The sequence below is a fragment of the Cetorhinus maximus genome, chromosome 22, assembly GCF_964194155.1.
Source record: "Cetorhinus maximus chromosome 22, sCetMax3.hap1.1, whole genome shotgun sequence".
NCBI classification, from domain to species: Eukaryota; Metazoa; Chordata; class Chondrichthyes; order Lamniformes; family Cetorhinidae; genus Cetorhinus; species Cetorhinus maximus.
Genome location: NC_135900.1, coordinates 55515027 through 55532487, shown reverse-complemented (window position 1 = coordinate 55532487; position 17461 = coordinate 55515027). Strand labels below are relative to the sequence as shown.

The window sequence follows — 17461 nt, the reverse complement described above, 5'->3', positions numbered from 1 at the left end:
TCTTAACTCCTGCTCAGCTATGTGAGGTTAAGCAATATAAAGGATGCCCTACCCCAGTATTTTTAAAATCTACACACTTTTAGTGCTTTCCATAGTTGTTTCAAAAGAGTACAAGGAGTGATGTGACAGGTGCTAAAGTACTTTTTACTGCCTTCCAAGGCTTCTGCACAATCATTTGTCCCTAAGAGATGGCTGCATCGATTGGCCGCCTTCTTGCAATCAAGAATCCTGTTGGTATTCCATGTCTAGGTTCATAAATGAAGAATGGTCATTTGGAATTAGCGGTGGATTGTTGGTTTTGGGAGCCTCCTCCCCTGTTGTTCAGCACTGTGTGGGGAGGAGCACAAGGGACAGCAAAAGAAAAACGCAGTCCGTTATCTTTCAGCATAGCTCCTTTCTTGGTTATATATGGTCCTAGATGAACAATAGCTTTCTAACATAAAGTGTGACAAAGTATGTTTTCGAAATTACAGCAACAAAACAATCAAAGAACAGAACACCTCTCCTTAAAGAGTAACCAATCAAAGAGCATTGTTGGTGTAGTGCCTATGATTTCATACAGTAATAAAATACGAAAGTATAAAATTTAAACAAATGAACCATCTGCCTTTGCTCTCCTATGTTATTGTGTTGTCTGCCCAATTTAAAACATTGCATCAACACAATAGACCATGCTCAATTTATTTTTCATGTCACACACTATGATATATTACAGGCTTTGGCTTTCTCAGTTACATTTTATTGACAATTTTAATCTAAAATTGTAAGTATACACACAGATTGTTTAGTTTCTTGTATGAACAATTAGCTGGTAATTTAAACGGATAGGATTAAATACAGCTACACTGGAGGAAGCTCATCAATGATTAAAATTAAAAGCAATGTGAACATTAAAAAATAAATCTGATTTAAATGGTGTATTTAAATGACCTACAAGAACACATGCTATGTTACACAATAATTCAGTTTGTGAGACTGTGGTTGATCAGTGGGATGTAGTTGCTTCCAATTACTGAAAAAGTTTAGGAAAGGTGATCTAAATACGCTGGTTTACAGCAAATATCTTTATACTACATAACTTCCAATAGAGTTTTACATCTTAATGGGGTATCAAACCCAATGAAAAGTGCCATAGTATGAAAAGCTTCTCAGTGTTATTTTCACAAAGACACATCTATAACATTTCACAATGTTTTTACATTTAAAATAGTCCAATTTTTAAAAAAAATACAAATGTGTATGAAAAGATAAGTATTGTGTCCTGTACATTGTGAATTTTCATCCCAGCTGTGCAAACTGAATTTTTGGAATAGTCCATTCCAGGAACTGAGCAGTCCTTTTTTTTTCAAAAAACGCACCTCAAATGGACCATGTTTCTTCTTTGAAATGCCATATTGCAAATTGATTTATTTGCAATCTAGTAAAGCGAAGACATGTAAATCATAATTTTAGACAATTTATGAAGTGGATAGGAAGGGATTGATGGAATGAGAAAGGAGTGGTATAATTCCAATTTTTATTAATTTTAGCCAAAAAAAAGCACTTAGTGTTCCCTTTAAAACATGTTAAAATACTTAGTGTTTAGCGTTTATAAAGACTTTGAGGAACATAAACAAGCCTCCAAGTTATGTAAATATGCATTTTTAAAATTCATTTGTGTTGGCAGTAAGCTGTTATAGAACGATGCAGCACAGGAGGAGGCCATTTGGCCCATCAGTTCTTTGGTAATGCTATCCAATTAATCCACCTCCCCTGCTCTTTTCCTATAGCCTTGCAATTTCTTTTTTGCAGTTTGAGTTCACATAGCTATTTGCTGCCCCAAGACATCTGGCTGGGATACTGTCACTGCTTTTTGTTGTTCAGGCCTCACATAGATATACACAGAAGATACTACATCGAAACAAGCCATTCAGCTCAACCAGTCCATGCAGACATTTACCCTCCACACAAGCAAATAGTTCTAATAATGTTTACTCACCCTGTTCCCATATCTCTTGAACCCCTTTCTCAGCTATTTTCTTTTGACAGGTGAAGTATAGCTATACACGATGAACCAAGCCAACATATTCCCATGGCATTGAAACATAGACATAGAAAATAGGAACAGAAGTAGGTCATTCAGCCCTTTGAGCCTGCTTCTCCATCCAATATGATCATAGCTAATCCTCTATCTCAACACCATACTCCCATTCTCTCCCCATACCCCTTGATGCCTTTAGTGTCTAAACATCCATCTATTTCCTTCTTAAAGATATTCAGTGAATTGGCCTGCACAGCCTTTTGTGATAGAGAATTCCATAGATTCACCAGCCCCTGAGTGAATAAATTTCTCATCAGTCCTAAATGGCCTACCTATCTCTATCCTGAGATTATAACCCCTTGTTTTAGAACCCCCAGCCAAAGGAAACATCATCTCTGCATCCTGTCTGTCCAGCCCTGTCAGAATTTTATACATTTTAATGAGATCCGCTCTCATTCTTCTGAACTCCAGTGAATACAGGCCTAGTCATCCCAATCTCTCCTCATACAACAATTCTGCCATCCCAGGAATCAGTCTGGTAAACCTTTGCTGTGCTCCCTCTATGGCAAGTATATCCTTTTTTAAGTAAGGAGACCAAAACTGCACACAATACGCCAGGTGTAGTCTCACTAAGTCCCTGTACAGCTGCAGTAAGACATCCTTGCTCCTGTACTTAAATCCTCTCACAATGAAGGCCAACAGACCATTTCCTTCTTAACTGCTTGCTGCACCTGCATGCTTGCTTTCAGTGACTCGTGTACAACGACACCCAGGTCCTTTTGTACATCAGCATTTCCCAATCTATCACCATTTAAATAATACTCTGCCACTCTATTTTTCTTCCCAAAGTGGATAACAACCCACTTATCCACATTATACTGCATCTGCCCCATGTACTTGTCCACTCACTCAACCTGTTTAAATGACCTTGAAACCTCTTAACGTCCTCCCTGGAGCTCTTTGCGCATGCACGATAAGTTTGATTTTCATGTCACCATTGTTTTTTATTAATAAGAATAAAAAAGGGCAAATATTAAACAGATGGGAGGAAAGGAAACTAATAACTCATTCTTCCTGTTATCCTGTAAAAGAGATGGTACAGAGATAGTGGATACATTGGTTTTGATTTTCTAGAATTCCCCAGATTTTAGAAAATTCCCATGGATTGGAAGGTAGCAAATAAAACTCTTCTATTTTTTAAAAACAGGGAGAAAGAAATCCAGGAACTAGGTTAGCCTGGCATCAATAGTAGGAAAAATGTTAAAATTTATTATTGGGGATGTGGTTACAGAGCACTTGAGAACTATAATATGATTAGGCAGAGTGAACAAAGGTTCACGAAAGGGAAATCATGTTTGACAAATCCATTCAGTTTCTTGAGGGTATAATTATCTGTGTTGATAAGGGGGTACTGGGGTAGCATTTTTGGATTTTCAGAAAATATTCAATAAGGTGCTACACATGAGATTATTTTTACACAAAATTAGGGCTCATGGAATTAGGTTAGTATATTAGCATGGATTGAGGACTGGTTGATGGACAAAAACTAGTAGAAATAAACAGGTCATTTTCAGATGGGCAGGCAGTATGTAGCAGGTTACCAAGAGGGCCTTAGGCCTTAGCTATTTACAATCTGTATCAATGACTTGGATGAAGGGACCAGTGTCATGTAATTCAGGTTTGCTGATGATACAAAGTTAGGTGAAAAAGGAAGCTGTGAGGAGGATGCAAATATGCTGCAAAGCAATATAGACAAGTTGAGTGGACAAGAATATGCCAGATGGAATATATTGTGGAGAAATGTGAAGTTATCCACTTTGATAGGTAAATTTTTAAAGGTAGCATTTTTTTTTAAATGCCAAGAGATTGGGATATGTTTCTATTCAAAGTGGCCTGGATGTCCTTATACATAAATCACAAAGTTGGCATGCAGATTCACAGCAATTATAAAAGCAATTGCAGTATAAGTGTAAAGCAATTGTATAGGACCTTGTTGACACCATACCTGGAGTTGTGTGTACAGTTTTGGTCCTGTTGCCTAAGGAGTGATATATTAACCTTGGAGGGAGTGCAACATAGTTTAACTAGACATTTTTCTGAGATATGGGGATTGTCTTGTGAGAAGAGATTGAAGAGACTGGACCCATATTCCCTGGAATTTAGAAAAGGTGATCTCATTGAAACACTTGGGATAAGAAATGCAATTGCATAGCACTGCTAGAAGCAGACTTATCTCAATCCTTCAGGGAAAGCAGCTCTGCCTGCTGCCATCTGCACTGCACCCATCTTTAATGTGGATACACACAGCTGCCTCCCCTGCTTGTAGAAAGGTGTTATTTTGATGTCATAGCCCAACCAGCTGATATGATGGCAACATACCAAAAATGGACAATGTTGGTCCTAGCAATGCCTGCATTGTCCACTCTTGAAACAAAGAATCAGCAGTTCAAGAAGGTAGCTCACCACCACCCTTTCAAGGGCAATTAGGGATGGACAATAACTGTTGACTTCGCTAGTGACAGCCACTTGCCGCACATCCCATGAACGAATAAAAAAGGGCCAGGCACCATAATTTCAGGCAAGTGAAATTTATGGCACTTCTTCACTGGAAAGTATCTGAATGTACTCAGGTGTGTTTTGGGGGGTGTTTTGGTGTATTTGGTTTCTGCACCATCACGTGACTGCATCAGATTTTGTGACCTGTCCACACAAAGGCTGCAACAGGTATGGAGCCAGCAGTGACAGGGCCTGTGGGTTTGCAGCATCACAAGGAGATGGAGTGGAGGCTGCAGAGAGGACAAGCTCTAAGTTATGCCCTTTGCCATTTTGGAGACAGACTCCTCCACACTCCTTGACAGTGACATGGGACTGTCTGGCAGGCCAGCCAATACACCCGACATCTCTGTGTACATAACCATTCATGCTGTTCAATTGAAGTCCTCATAAGAATCCTCTACAGCAGAATGCATTTGTCACTTTTGTTCTCTGGAAAACAGGCAAGTTGGCAAACAATCCATCCTTTACCACTGGCCTGGCTGCAACTCTCATGCCCAGATGGCTTAATACATGCTGATCCTAATTCTATATTATCTCCCAGGTAGGTGCAATGTCAAATCTGAGCTGATGGCTACGACTATCAGATCAAATGACAGGATCTCTTTATAACTGCTCATGTTTGCTCTCTTTTTTCCCTTCGGTTGCTGCTGCAGGGCAAGTGGCAGTTCTTGAGTGCCTGGAAGCAGTAACTCAGAAGCAGTAGGTTGGCATGAGGGGTGGAGTGTAAAGCAAGATGTCCATGGTCACATGATCAGCAACTTACTCCTCATTCCAGATAGAAGGATGATGTGCTGGGAATTGAGAAGGGTTGTAAAGTAGGACCATGCTGTAATCCTCAATGTTCTCGCCGACATTGGATGTTACAGACCCCATCGCAACCAAAACTGCGTGCAGAGAACCACCTTCTCCATAGGCTCGGATGTAGACATCCTTGTTCCCCACCAATTTTGCTCTGCCCCCTTCTATTGTGTGCTAGAAAGAGGACCGAATGTCAGTGGCTGTATAGCATTTTGTTTGATGTGCCTACCATAACTGGAGGTATGTTTAGGCAGTGAGAGGTCAATGTGAGGCTGGAAACATTAATATATGTGTGAGGGTAAAGTGAAATATTTGGATGTCAAACGTGAGTTCTGAGTGCAAAGGAACGATGCTGGATTAGTGATGGGGGTGTGATGCTTTGAGCAGTGTGAGAGATTGGCGGTGTCGTGAGTAGGAAATATCATGTGAACTTGCATTCACTGACATTCACCACTCACGTGAGATCATTAGACCTCTTGTGGCACTTCTGGCAAGTCCTCAAGTCCAGCCTGCAGAAGTTGACTTTCCTGACTACCTGGTCCTTGGGACTATGTCATCTTTCCTCTTGCCCACTTGCAACACTAATGCCTCATCACTGTATACATTACTCAGGTTCCTTCTGCATGCCCTCGTATTCATTTTTCAAGAATTTCCACTATGCCAATCTTTCTTTCTACCTTCCCTTTTGAGTCAGCCTGCCTTTAAGAAAAAGCAGTGAGAAAAATCATGCGAGTAGGAAATAAGGCTACCAGCAACACCTGTTGTGTGCAGAGCAGGCTGGCAACATTAAGAGGAGAAGACCAGCACTGGAAGCACAGATTTCTGGACAAAAATCATTCAGATGAGATAGATGGGCAACTTTGTTTATTGCCCACCTTGATCTGAACCAGCAAGGGCACGCTGTGAACCATTGCCCCAGCACCAAATTATTAGGGACTAGGGAATTAGAATGTATTCCATCAGGCCCTGGTCTTTCCTTAGCTTAACAAAACAAAAAATTTCCTTTTCAGAATATAGTTCCTCCAACTTTCACCCACTTCAGGATTCATCTCCTCTCTGACATCTCTGGTTAAAAACATGCAAAGTACTAATTAAATATCTCTGCCATTTTTTGATTGTCATCCACAAATTGACAATCCTCAGGGGTCCTAGCTCACTTTTAATAATATTCTTTTACTGTCCTTGTTGATGGTTTTTGAAATATCCTTCTATTCCCTTTTAGCTATGCTTATCCCACACTACTTTTCCTATTTTCTTATGTTCCTTTTTAGTTTTTTTTTATTATACTCTTCACAGATTCTCTTCAATTTTAATTGATTTCTAATCTCTTTATTTATCCATAGCAGCCTAAAACTACTAGCAAGGGAAAAGGAAAATTAGGTGGAATTTATTCAGTGCCCTGCCTTTGCACGCTCTCTGATGAGTAATCGGAGGTTAAGGACCTGGAGGGGGAGACGTGGACATAGCTGGGTGGTCTCCTAATGCACCCTGATAAGATTATAATTAAGTAGCGATTAAAAAGCAGTCTGCTTTATGTAGGAACTATTGCAGATTGTTAAATGGAGGAGTGAACTATTGAATTGAAATAGAAAGTTGAGGAAGAGTCAAGATAATGAGTTCAAAATGAGGATTAAACTCAATTTTCGGAGACTCAAGTATAAATGTATACTGTGTTCTAATCTTGATCAATATATTCTTCACATATATATGCATGCTTATTATTGTTTAATCCTCTGTCATGCCTGATTCCTATTATTATATATGTATAATCTATATTCCAATTCATTCCCTATTACCATTACATTTTAATGTTTAATTCTCATTCATACGTAATTCCATATGTTTATGATATAAAATTTTCCCTGTTATAAATATAGTTAATAATGCAGGTTGATAAGACATCATCTTGCTATAAAGGAATAAAAATATTTTGTAATTCAATTAAAATTGATAAATTGATTTATTGTTCAAAACTGGCCTCTAATTAATAATTTGGATACATCCTGTCCTCCACCATATCGACTCTTTATGGCTACCATATAGCATTGCTTAGTGAATTCATTGATCTATTTCCATAGGAACAGGAGAAGACCATGCAACGCTTCAAGCCTGTTCTACCAGTCAACTAGAGAATGGTTAATTTGTATCATAATTCCATTTACCTTCCCTGGTTCCATATCCTTTAATTCCCTTAACAAATAAAAAGTTTTGATCAAATTCCAATCTTGCATATTAACAAAGGGCTGAATAACTATGATGAAGATGCTAGTAAAGCATTACTACTTTTCTTAAAGACAGCATGTCTCAGTTGAGAGCCTGCATGAATCATTCATTATCTGTGGGTTCCAAGAAAGTAAGTAACATTCTGATTCTTAAAAGCAAAAGGTGCGAAATGATGGTCAAGGCAATGCGGCCACCTTGTGATGCAGTTCACCAGAGTATGTGGCAATTACTGTGACAAAGAGCTTTTTCAATTCAATACAAGTACATTATCAATTATTCATTTTGGGAGCAAAGCTGAGAAACAGTTTGGTTTTTTTCCCTTTATTCTGACTGATATGTTGACCTGCTCAAAGTAAATAGATTTATGCCTGTGTTAAGATAGGTGATTAACAGATATCATTTTAATGACTATGCTAACACCCCAACAGTAATTTCTAAGCTCAAAATGAAACATGAAACAAGAGTTAAGAAATAAGTATATTGTTTTGCTAATAATTGATTACCACAATATGCATGATTCATCAATATAATTGTTTGTTATCCAGCTTCTCATATGCAGTAGAATATGCATCAGAAAATATTTACAAATATATAGATCTTCATCAAAATTCTGGAAGATCTATCCAGTAATTTGTCAAGCATTAATATTTTCTCAGGGCCACAACCTTTAACACCCCACTAGAAAATAAATGCCACATATGATGTACAGTATACTTACTTCTACAATTGTTACTACAAGCATAATTGAAACCCTACACAGCAATTTCTGTGTATCTCTGAAGAAAGAAAATATTTGCATACTCAACATTCAGGAGTAATTTTCAGTGACCCTGATCATCTGGCAACATATATCTGTATAATATTTAATCAGTTGTCAAGATATGTTGCTGTGATTTTCAAAGGGATAAATGACAAATGACCAAACCGTCCATGGTGCAGCAAGTGAATGATGGGGCCACAGTTCCTCGATTTCTCTTCTCATGTTGTTGCTGAGGATTTATGGAATGCAGCTGGACCTGTGTTGCTTCTAGCTTATTTAAATTACTTATTTTCTAGTTGCATCAAACTGTCACATCAACATGCTGCAGATTAAGTTCTGGCTAACCAGAACTTCAGTGTTATTAAACACAAGGTTAGCTAGTGTCAGAAGATTGAATTACTCAATCACCATCTTATGACTGACTTGGGAGCACAGCTCTAACCTTCTTAATTTTATTTCTAAGACTGATGTAATATTTGTCTCAATTCACTACACCAATCATCTTTGCAAATCCAAATGAGTTAAATTCAGCAATATCTGAATAACTTAAATTGGTTTAATTCTGATCTGGAAACAACTTTGGAGCTTGCTCCTAACCAAATACCTAACCAGCCAGGAATGTGTCATGTAATGAATAAAGAACAACAAAAAATATCTTGTAGCAGTAATTTTCCATATTTATAATTTTGGTCTCTTTTGCATGCATGTGTATGGTTGTATATGTTTACGTAATTTTAAATAGTTCTCATTTTGGAGTACACAGTAATTGCCCTTACCATCAAAGCTACTGCAGTTTATATTTAAGTTGCTTTCTTAGATTATGTGCCTCGCAATTCTGCTAAGAAGCAGCCTACTAGTTAAGATGGCAAAGGTGAGGAAACTGCTACTATAGATATAGAATACCCAATACCCTTCACTAAAGAGCTGTCATAATACACGTAACAGCAAAGATCAACAAGTGATTGATGGACAAATGCAGAGAAGCACTTCTAGCTAGTGTCGAGAATACTGGAGAGCATGCATTTGATCCCCTAAAGGTTGAAGTCGAAGCTGAGGTCAGATTTTCCCATCTTCTGTTTGAAAACAGCATCAAATTTCTCATTCATTGACACAGTGAAGATGTCCTTCCACAGGCCAACCCGTCCTGAAATAAACAAAACAATGTCCAGCATTACACTCGGCCTGGTGAAAACATATTTCCGTAAGTTTGAGGTTAGGGTCAGATCCATTTGAGTTATGGCGCAAAAAGCAACATTGAGACTTTGTAATCATTACCAGCTAAATCTAGGTGACAATTAGTTTCACACAGATAATTCTGAACTATGGCCAATCAAGATCAGGCTTATTAAAGGACAACACTCCTCTTCAGTTCTGGTTGACAAATATGAAATTTGACAACAGGAAATAGTTTGGAAAGATGGTATGGTTTTAGAGCATCATTTAAAGTATAGCAGTAGATTCATTATTTATTGGTATAATAGTACAACTTTAAAGTTATACTATTACACTACTAATCTTCAGTAGTAAAGTTGCATTAGTCAGTAATATTATACTATTAAATTTATAAATAAAACTATACCATTATACTAATCAGTAAAGTTATATAATTATATTAATCAGTAAAATAGTAGAAATTAGAAAAGTTACATTAATTAATAGCATTAAATTCATTAATGTAGTTATACTGATCATTAAAAATATTCCAATACATTAATTTGTTTTTCTATTAAGGTAATCTATAACTATGTGCTATTCGCATTAAAGGATTACCATCAGTAATTATAAAACATGAATTAGGAAAGGTGTAGTATTATACCAGAATTGATATTATATTAAACAGCAAAGTAATATTATACTAATTAGTAAAGTTATACTACTGTATTGATGAGAAGTACATGATTAGCATAATCATTAAAGCTCTACTAATCTAATTTTTAAACAGTATGCTATTATAATCAAAAAGTAATAACATTATACTAATCAGTATATTTAGGCACTGGCCTAATTGTCTGAAAATTCAGGGGAGAGAGGTGACAGTAGCTTGATGGGTAGTTACAGCCTAAAATTGGGATGAAAGTTAAAATTTAATTTAGGAAACTGTGCAGCAACAGGCCATATTGTGCAATTACAGTATGACGGGTTCCTACTGGGTTTTTGCTTTAAATATGCCTTCAAAGCATATGTTAGGAGGTGTGATGAAAAATTTGGTCAAAGGGGTTGGTTTTAAGGAGGGCCTTAAAGGAGGAAAGGTTGACGGAGAGGCAGGGAGGGAATTCCAGAGACTGTGGTGTAGAAAACTGAAGGCACAGCCACAAATGATGGAGGGAAGGAGGTGGGGATGAGAAAGATGTCACAGCTGAAGGAATGCTGAAGGGTTTTATGGCTGGTGAAGATTGCAAGGATAGGGAGGGGGTGAGGACATGAACATGGGGGTAAAAAAATTAAACTTGAGATTTTAAAGGACTGGTAATCAATTTAGTTCAGTGAACGCAGGGATGATGGGTGAACATGATAGGATACAGGCAACAAAGTTTTGGGTGAGTTGAAGTTCATGGAGAATGAGAATGGATGGTCAGTCAGAAGAACACTTGAATGGTCAGGTCCAGAGATGACAAAGGCACTGATGGAGGTTTTGGCAGCAATTAGGCTGAGGCAGATGTGGATTTCATTGGATGACATTGCAGAAGTGAAAGTCAACAATCTTTGTGGTGGACCAGATATGAGGTTAGAAGCTCAAATCATCAACAAGTATGATGCCAAGGTTGATCAGATTCAACCCGAGGCAATGGTACAGGAGGAGGATAGCGCATTCAATAGTGTCAAAGACTGCAGACAACTTGAGAAGGATAAGGAGGGATAGTGTTAGAGTGGAAAAAGGACATTCAAGGACTTGACAGGAAAGGGAGGTTGAAGTTAGATTGTTAGTCAGCAATGACAGAATGGGTCAATGGTGAGTTTTTTGAAAAAAAGGTTGTCACAATACCTGAGCAGAGGAAACTATTTACCAGACCAGATAAGATAGAAGCTAGGAATGGATGTTGGATGGTCAACAGTTTAATGGGAATGGGATCAAAGGAGCAGGAAGTGGGTCCCATGGTCAAATTATTAGTGGAAATAGAAGAGAATGTGGTGTGATGATTCCCACAGGACCATTCCGCCAGATTTATTTATGATAATTAAGATTTATTCTGCATTAATCATTCATCTGTAAGATTCTGCAGTGCAAAACAATCATTGATACAGACATAAATATTGAAGGACAATATATCAATATTAACAGGTCATTCCAAAATATTGGTTATAACCACTTAAAATACTATCTATATTATTCATATCATTTAAAAGTAAACTATACTCCAGTCCTAAACTGATTCCTTCCTTAATAACACACATTTTCCTCTCCATTCTTTTCAAAATTTCAGAATTTATGTAAGGAGCCAAGACAAAGACCAAGATGCCATCAACAGTTGGACAGAAGAGAGGATAAATCAGGACATTGCTTGGGTTTTTTCTGTATTGTAGAAGAAAGAGAAAATTGAGAGCCAAGAGTACAACTGTTTTGAGGTCCTGGGTAAGAATGAGTTAGAATAGGAGTTGGTGTGGTGAGACTCTTCTCCCACACTTTGAGGATGCAAGGAGAAAAAGAAAAGCACACATGCTTCCATAGTTAGAGTTAGCAGGAATAAAAAAGGAAACTTTACAGCAGCAATAACCATGGTAATATTAATAAAACTACTAAGGCCATAAAGGTTATGGTGAAGAGCAAGAATTTAGACAGTAAGGATAAGTGATGAATCACTCATCAAATTGTAGGTTTTCTCCTTGCATCCTATCCAAGAGTGAAAATTAGGTGTTAGCTCACACTCCACTGAAGTTGGAGCAGTATTTAAATCTTGTGAATAATAGGGAGTTATATGAAAATTAAGAATTTTTGAATGGAAAATTGTGTAGTGCTCCTAGAGCTGTAAAGACAAGAATGGATCATCAAAAATAAGTGAAGGAAGCTGTTAGCTGGGTTTCTGAATGAAATGAAGAAACTATAGTAGTAATTTCCAGTGACTGTGTTTCTGGTGTGTAAGCCTCAAGACAGGGAATGCAAGGCAGCGAATCAGCACTGTAGTGTTAAAGTCCTACCTCTGATCATGTGGCAGCAAGGTGTCATGCATGAAATTATCCCTTACATCTCTGAACAACTGAAAAGAAAATAATAATTTAATTGTCCTATCGAAGGGCAATGCAGTAATTCAGCTAATGCATTGAGAGAGGAATGAAAATTCTGTCCATCAAGAGTGTGTAATTGAATTAAGTTTACAAGTAGAGTGCAGTCATCAACAAAAAATTAGATGAGGAGTGGAGGCCATGGGCATAGACAAGGAACAGAGTAACAGTATTCTTAAGAATTCCTGAATGAATGGAAAAAAAAAGTGTCAAATGGTGAGTCATCAACTGCAGCATAAAGAGTTTAACAGAAAAAAATGTACAGTATCAGACCCTATCAACGGCTTTGGAGATGTCCAATGCAATGACAAAATGACTCACTTAAGCGTTCACGAGCAGAACTCTCAGAAGTGCGTAACACAAAAGAATACTGGTGATCCAAACGTACTATAATAACGTAGGAGGATAATGGATTAGGCTAGAACTTTCAAGATGATGTATAATATGAGTTAACAGCAGTTTTCATAACTTTAGAAATCAGAAAGGAAATAGGACAGCAAATGAACAGGTAGGAGGTGTCATCTTCCTTAGGGAAGAATGGACACAAGCAAATTTCCAAGAAAAAAGAAAGGAAGTAAGAGTCTAAAGCGATGGCAAACAGAGGAACACATCTAAGGATAATAAGAAGGATAGCATCAGGTCTAGAGGTCTCACTGAAGCTCAGAGACCAGAAGATCTGACAACTATAGCAGGAATAAGTAAATAACTGAGTTAAAACCACAAGAAGCAATAAAGGCTCTTTGCCAAGATAATCAAAATTAGAGTTGGAGGAATTAAACTACTGTGAATATTTCTTATTCTTTAAATTACAGCACTCTCGCCGCTAATTCAGTTTCAAGACCTAAATGAGGATTTAATTACTTATACAATTCTCTTTAGTTAAAACAGGGCTGATATAAACCACAGAAATTAAAAGAAAACTGAGATAAATGGAGTGAAAAGAAAGTGGTGCGAGTGATATGAGGAATTAGTTTCCCACTGGAATGTATTTATCCTTTAACTAAAAGCATAAGATAAAAATAAACTTAAGAAATACTATTGATTAATAAAGAACTGTGGTACCCACCTTGTTGTAAAATGTATGCGTGCGGGTTTAGATGAAAAGCCATAAAACAGAAGGAAGGGCAATGGGATAGGGCTAGTCTACCTTCTCACCATTACACTAGGTCTTCAGTTCAATGAGTCGATATGCTAAAAACAAAAGAGAAGAAACCAAAATGCTTCAAACATAAACAAAATTTAAGAAAAAAAATTGAAAAATGAAAGCAAACGAATGTGCAGCATTTTAGTGAATTACTTTTTCACCCAAAACCTCCTTTTGGATAATTGTATTTTTGTTCCAGATGTCGAAGCAAAACATGAAAAAATGTTTAAAAATTAAACCATTAATAAAATGAAAGCACAGACAATTAAGCTACAACTATTATTATTATTTAATGTTTGCAGGTATAGTTTAGCTAATCTCATCAAAAATAATCAAGGTCCATTTTAACATCAACAGACTGTAGGAAGATCCAACAGGAAACAAGTGAACCAGAGATTTGAAGATGAGCCAAGGGCCATACTTGAGAGTTTTCATCGATAATTTATTTTAAAGTGGAATAGTATGTTTTTAAAGTTCCTGTGGTGACTTCAGATCCTGAATTCCAGTGGCTCCAGAAAAAAAAGATGGGGTCTGCTGCCCCAACTTCAAATCAACCAAATATATATCTTTTCAGAGTCAAACTTACTTCCTGATGTCACACAGCCCTTCAATTCAAAATAAAAGCCTGTCTGGTGCCACGTTCCTTTACAATTCAAAATCAAACCAACGATAGACTGGGATTATTTTTCCTGGAGCAGAGGAGATTGGTGGTGGCGGGGGGGGGGGGGGGGGGGGGGGAATGATTGAGGTGTATAAAACTATGAGGGGCATAGATAGGGTAGACAGGAAGGAACTTTTCCCCTTGGTGGAGGGATCAATAACCAGGGGGCATAAATTTAAGGTAAAGGGCAGGAGGTTTAGAGGGGATGTGAAGAAGAATTTTTTCACCCAGAGGGTGGTGGGAATCTGGAACTCACTGCATGAAAGGGTGGTAGAGGCAGAAACCCTCATAACATTTAAGAAGTAATAGGATGTGCACTTGCGATGCCATAGCATACAAGGCTATGGACCTAGTGCTGGAAAATAGGATTAGAATATCGTTAGTTACTTGTTTGACCAGCGCAGACTCGATGGGCCAAAGGGCTTTTTTCTGTGCTATAGACCTCTATGACTCTATGACCTGATGCCATGCTCTTCAGATCCAGGCCACACTCACTACCTGATGCCATACTCTAGCTCTGACCAAAAAATCTTTGCTTTCCTCAATTTGGAGAAATTGTGCCATTTTTTTCATTGCCACCTTTCCCTTTTTTTTGAGTAAAGTGAGCAGTGGCTGGATTGCTGGACTGATTGAGAGTAAGACAAGACACCAATGGGATACCAATTCAATAGTTAGTTGTGAATGCTGAACCAAACAATGGAAAATTCCTTGAAATGAAGTAATTGAGGTGTCTAACAGCCTGATAAAACTGTCAGCATTTACACAAGGACAATAGCTATTTGGGGAAAGAGATGAGAGGCCTGCCAGCATCCATGAACACAGCAAAAGCCAAAATCTTCAGCGCATGATTAAAAAGTTTAACAAAAACAAAAGCAATGTTACAAGCAAGATATCTGTTGAATGTATAATTATATTCCTCATGACGAAAGTGAAAGCAATCTGGAATTTATACAAAAGATATGGTCAGGTGGCCACCACAGTAATAGGATAGGTGTTCCTACCCATTGTGAATTACTAATCATAACCACTTTTATCGTGGTGAGCTGTATTTGGGAGGTTACTTGTAGCAAGGTACAGTGATAAGAGTGTGTGCAGATAAAAAGGTCTGAAAATTTCTGACAAGAAATTTTGGACCTAACTTCCCATTGTGTCCATGAAAGAAACTCCAGACCACAAGCTAACACACTGAATTTAATTTACTTTGTAGCTCAACTTAGACAGTTGAACATGCTCCAGTTCCAAAGGCAGAGGTTGTAAACAGCAAGCTTAAATGAGGTTTCACATCAATTGTAATGTATTATAAACATGTCAATTTCAAGGGGCGGAATTCTCCATGAATGGGACAATGGCGGGCGGTTTCGGCAGTGCCCACCCCGCTGTCCGGAATGGTGGGAACTCGTGCCCGATTCGGTGCTCGGAGCTCATTAATTGTGCAAAGGCGCATATCAGTCTGAATCACCTGGTGGTTGGGAGCAGATTCATGTGGCTGCCGCCAGCTGGTGGGTTCGAAGGTCCGGGTGCCATTTTTAAAGGCCAGTCCAACACACAATCTCACTCTCTCCAGCCCACCAAAGATGTCTGGAAGCCAGAAGAGGAAGAAGGCAACACCCTGCTTCACTCACCAGGCCCTCCAGGCATTGATCAGGGGGGTGAAGGTACAAAGGCACCCCCTCTATCCCAGGGATGGCTGCAGGAAACACAGCAGCCTCACCTCTCCGGCCTGGACTGCCATTGCGGAGCAGGTCAGCGTGGCTGGCAACCGCGCCTGAAATGCCACCCAGTGCAGGAGGATGAATGGTCTCATCCGCTCTGCCAGGCTAAGTCATTCTTCAACCCTCTCCAATATCAAACTCTCATCATTGCATCATGCACTTAAATGGTTACTCTCTTCAGGGATCTCACGCAACCATTAGTGGCGAACACATACCGACACTATTTCTTTCACAGAGACTTTCACATCTCCATCCCATCTATCATGTTGCTCACACTCCAACCCCTGGCCCTTCTGGAGAGGGTTCACCACACACAGGGGACTCATCCAACCTCTGTTCCTTCGCTTATCACATGCCTTTCTTTCTTCTTCATAGAGGTCAAGCTGGCACACAACAGCTGCGAGAAATCACAAACCAGGGGAAGGACGGCCAACATCATTGCCCTCACTGAGTTTGAGGAGGCTGCAGCTGAGCTGACTGGGGAGGACAGGGATCGCTCCTGTGAGGAAGGGGAGATCGGCTTCTCCCATGTACGGATCACAGCTCCATCACCTCATCAAATCCTGACATTCACAGTGGGTCACATGCAGTCTTATCTAGCTCATGCTCATTAACTGAAACTCTATTTTCTAGGCACCGGCAGATTGAGGCCACCATGCCAGTCCAGCACCAGTATGAGCCCAGAGACTTTATCCGAAGAGGGAGCTCCAGAAGAGCCATCACGGGACTCACATGCACCCTCCACCAGCTCAGAGACACACCGTCGGTGGGACACAACTGTAGATTAGGCACAGGCTCACTTTATGAGGAACACCTCACTGATATGTCCCCGCACCAGTCGGGGGTAGGGACAGCCAGGGTCTCCGGCACTCAAAGGGCTGCTGGAAACCAGCCAACCACTAGGTGATGAGCCTCTGGAAATGGCTGCCAGATCAATGCTGGAGATGCAGCAACAGGCGGCGAAATATCAGGCAGAGATTTGAATGTCACTCAGCAGACTAGAGCGAACTATGGAGGAGTCCATCCACGTTCTGTCTGATGTCGTGACATGCGAACGCCTCCAGGTCACCATGGGAAGGCTGGCGACCACCATGGAGATCTTGGTCCAGCAGCTCTTGCTGGGTTTGCACTCGGCCCTGCATTCCATGGGCACCATCTATATGTAGGCAGGAACATGAGGACAAGGCACCTTGACTTCCCTCCAGGGGCACTATCTCCTGCAGGAGTCAGGGCGGGGCCCTCGGGCACCCACAGGGAGGATCAGCATCAGCAGATCACCCCAGGGGCTTCTTCTCAGGACACACCACAGATGTGCAGCCGCTCACAGCCCCTCACTGCCTCCACCTCTGTTGCGGATGTCAAGGCTGCA

General features: G+C 39.4%; 1 protein-coding gene across 2 annotated transcripts in view; it reads right to left on the bottom strand.

Moving 5' to 3' along the window:
* Window positions 1-8061: 8061 nt before the first annotated feature.
* The window catches only part of sult4a1 (sulfotransferase family 4A, member 1), a 62875-nt gene continuing 53475 nt past the window's right edge, over window positions 8062-17461 (bottom strand). The window contains exons 7-8 of one of the 2 annotated variants that reach the window (XR_013580233.1): window positions 13642-13766; window positions 8062-9501 (exon numbers count right to left, since the gene is read on the bottom strand). Coding sequence is in view for 1 of the 2 variants with exons in the window: in XM_078568357.1 (XP_078424483.1) it covers window positions 9389-9501 (113 nt within the window). In the remaining variant the exon portion in view is untranslated. The remainder of the gene's footprint in view (window positions 9502-13641; window positions 13767-17461) is intronic. The other variant, XM_078568357.1, reaches the window with a different exon arrangement.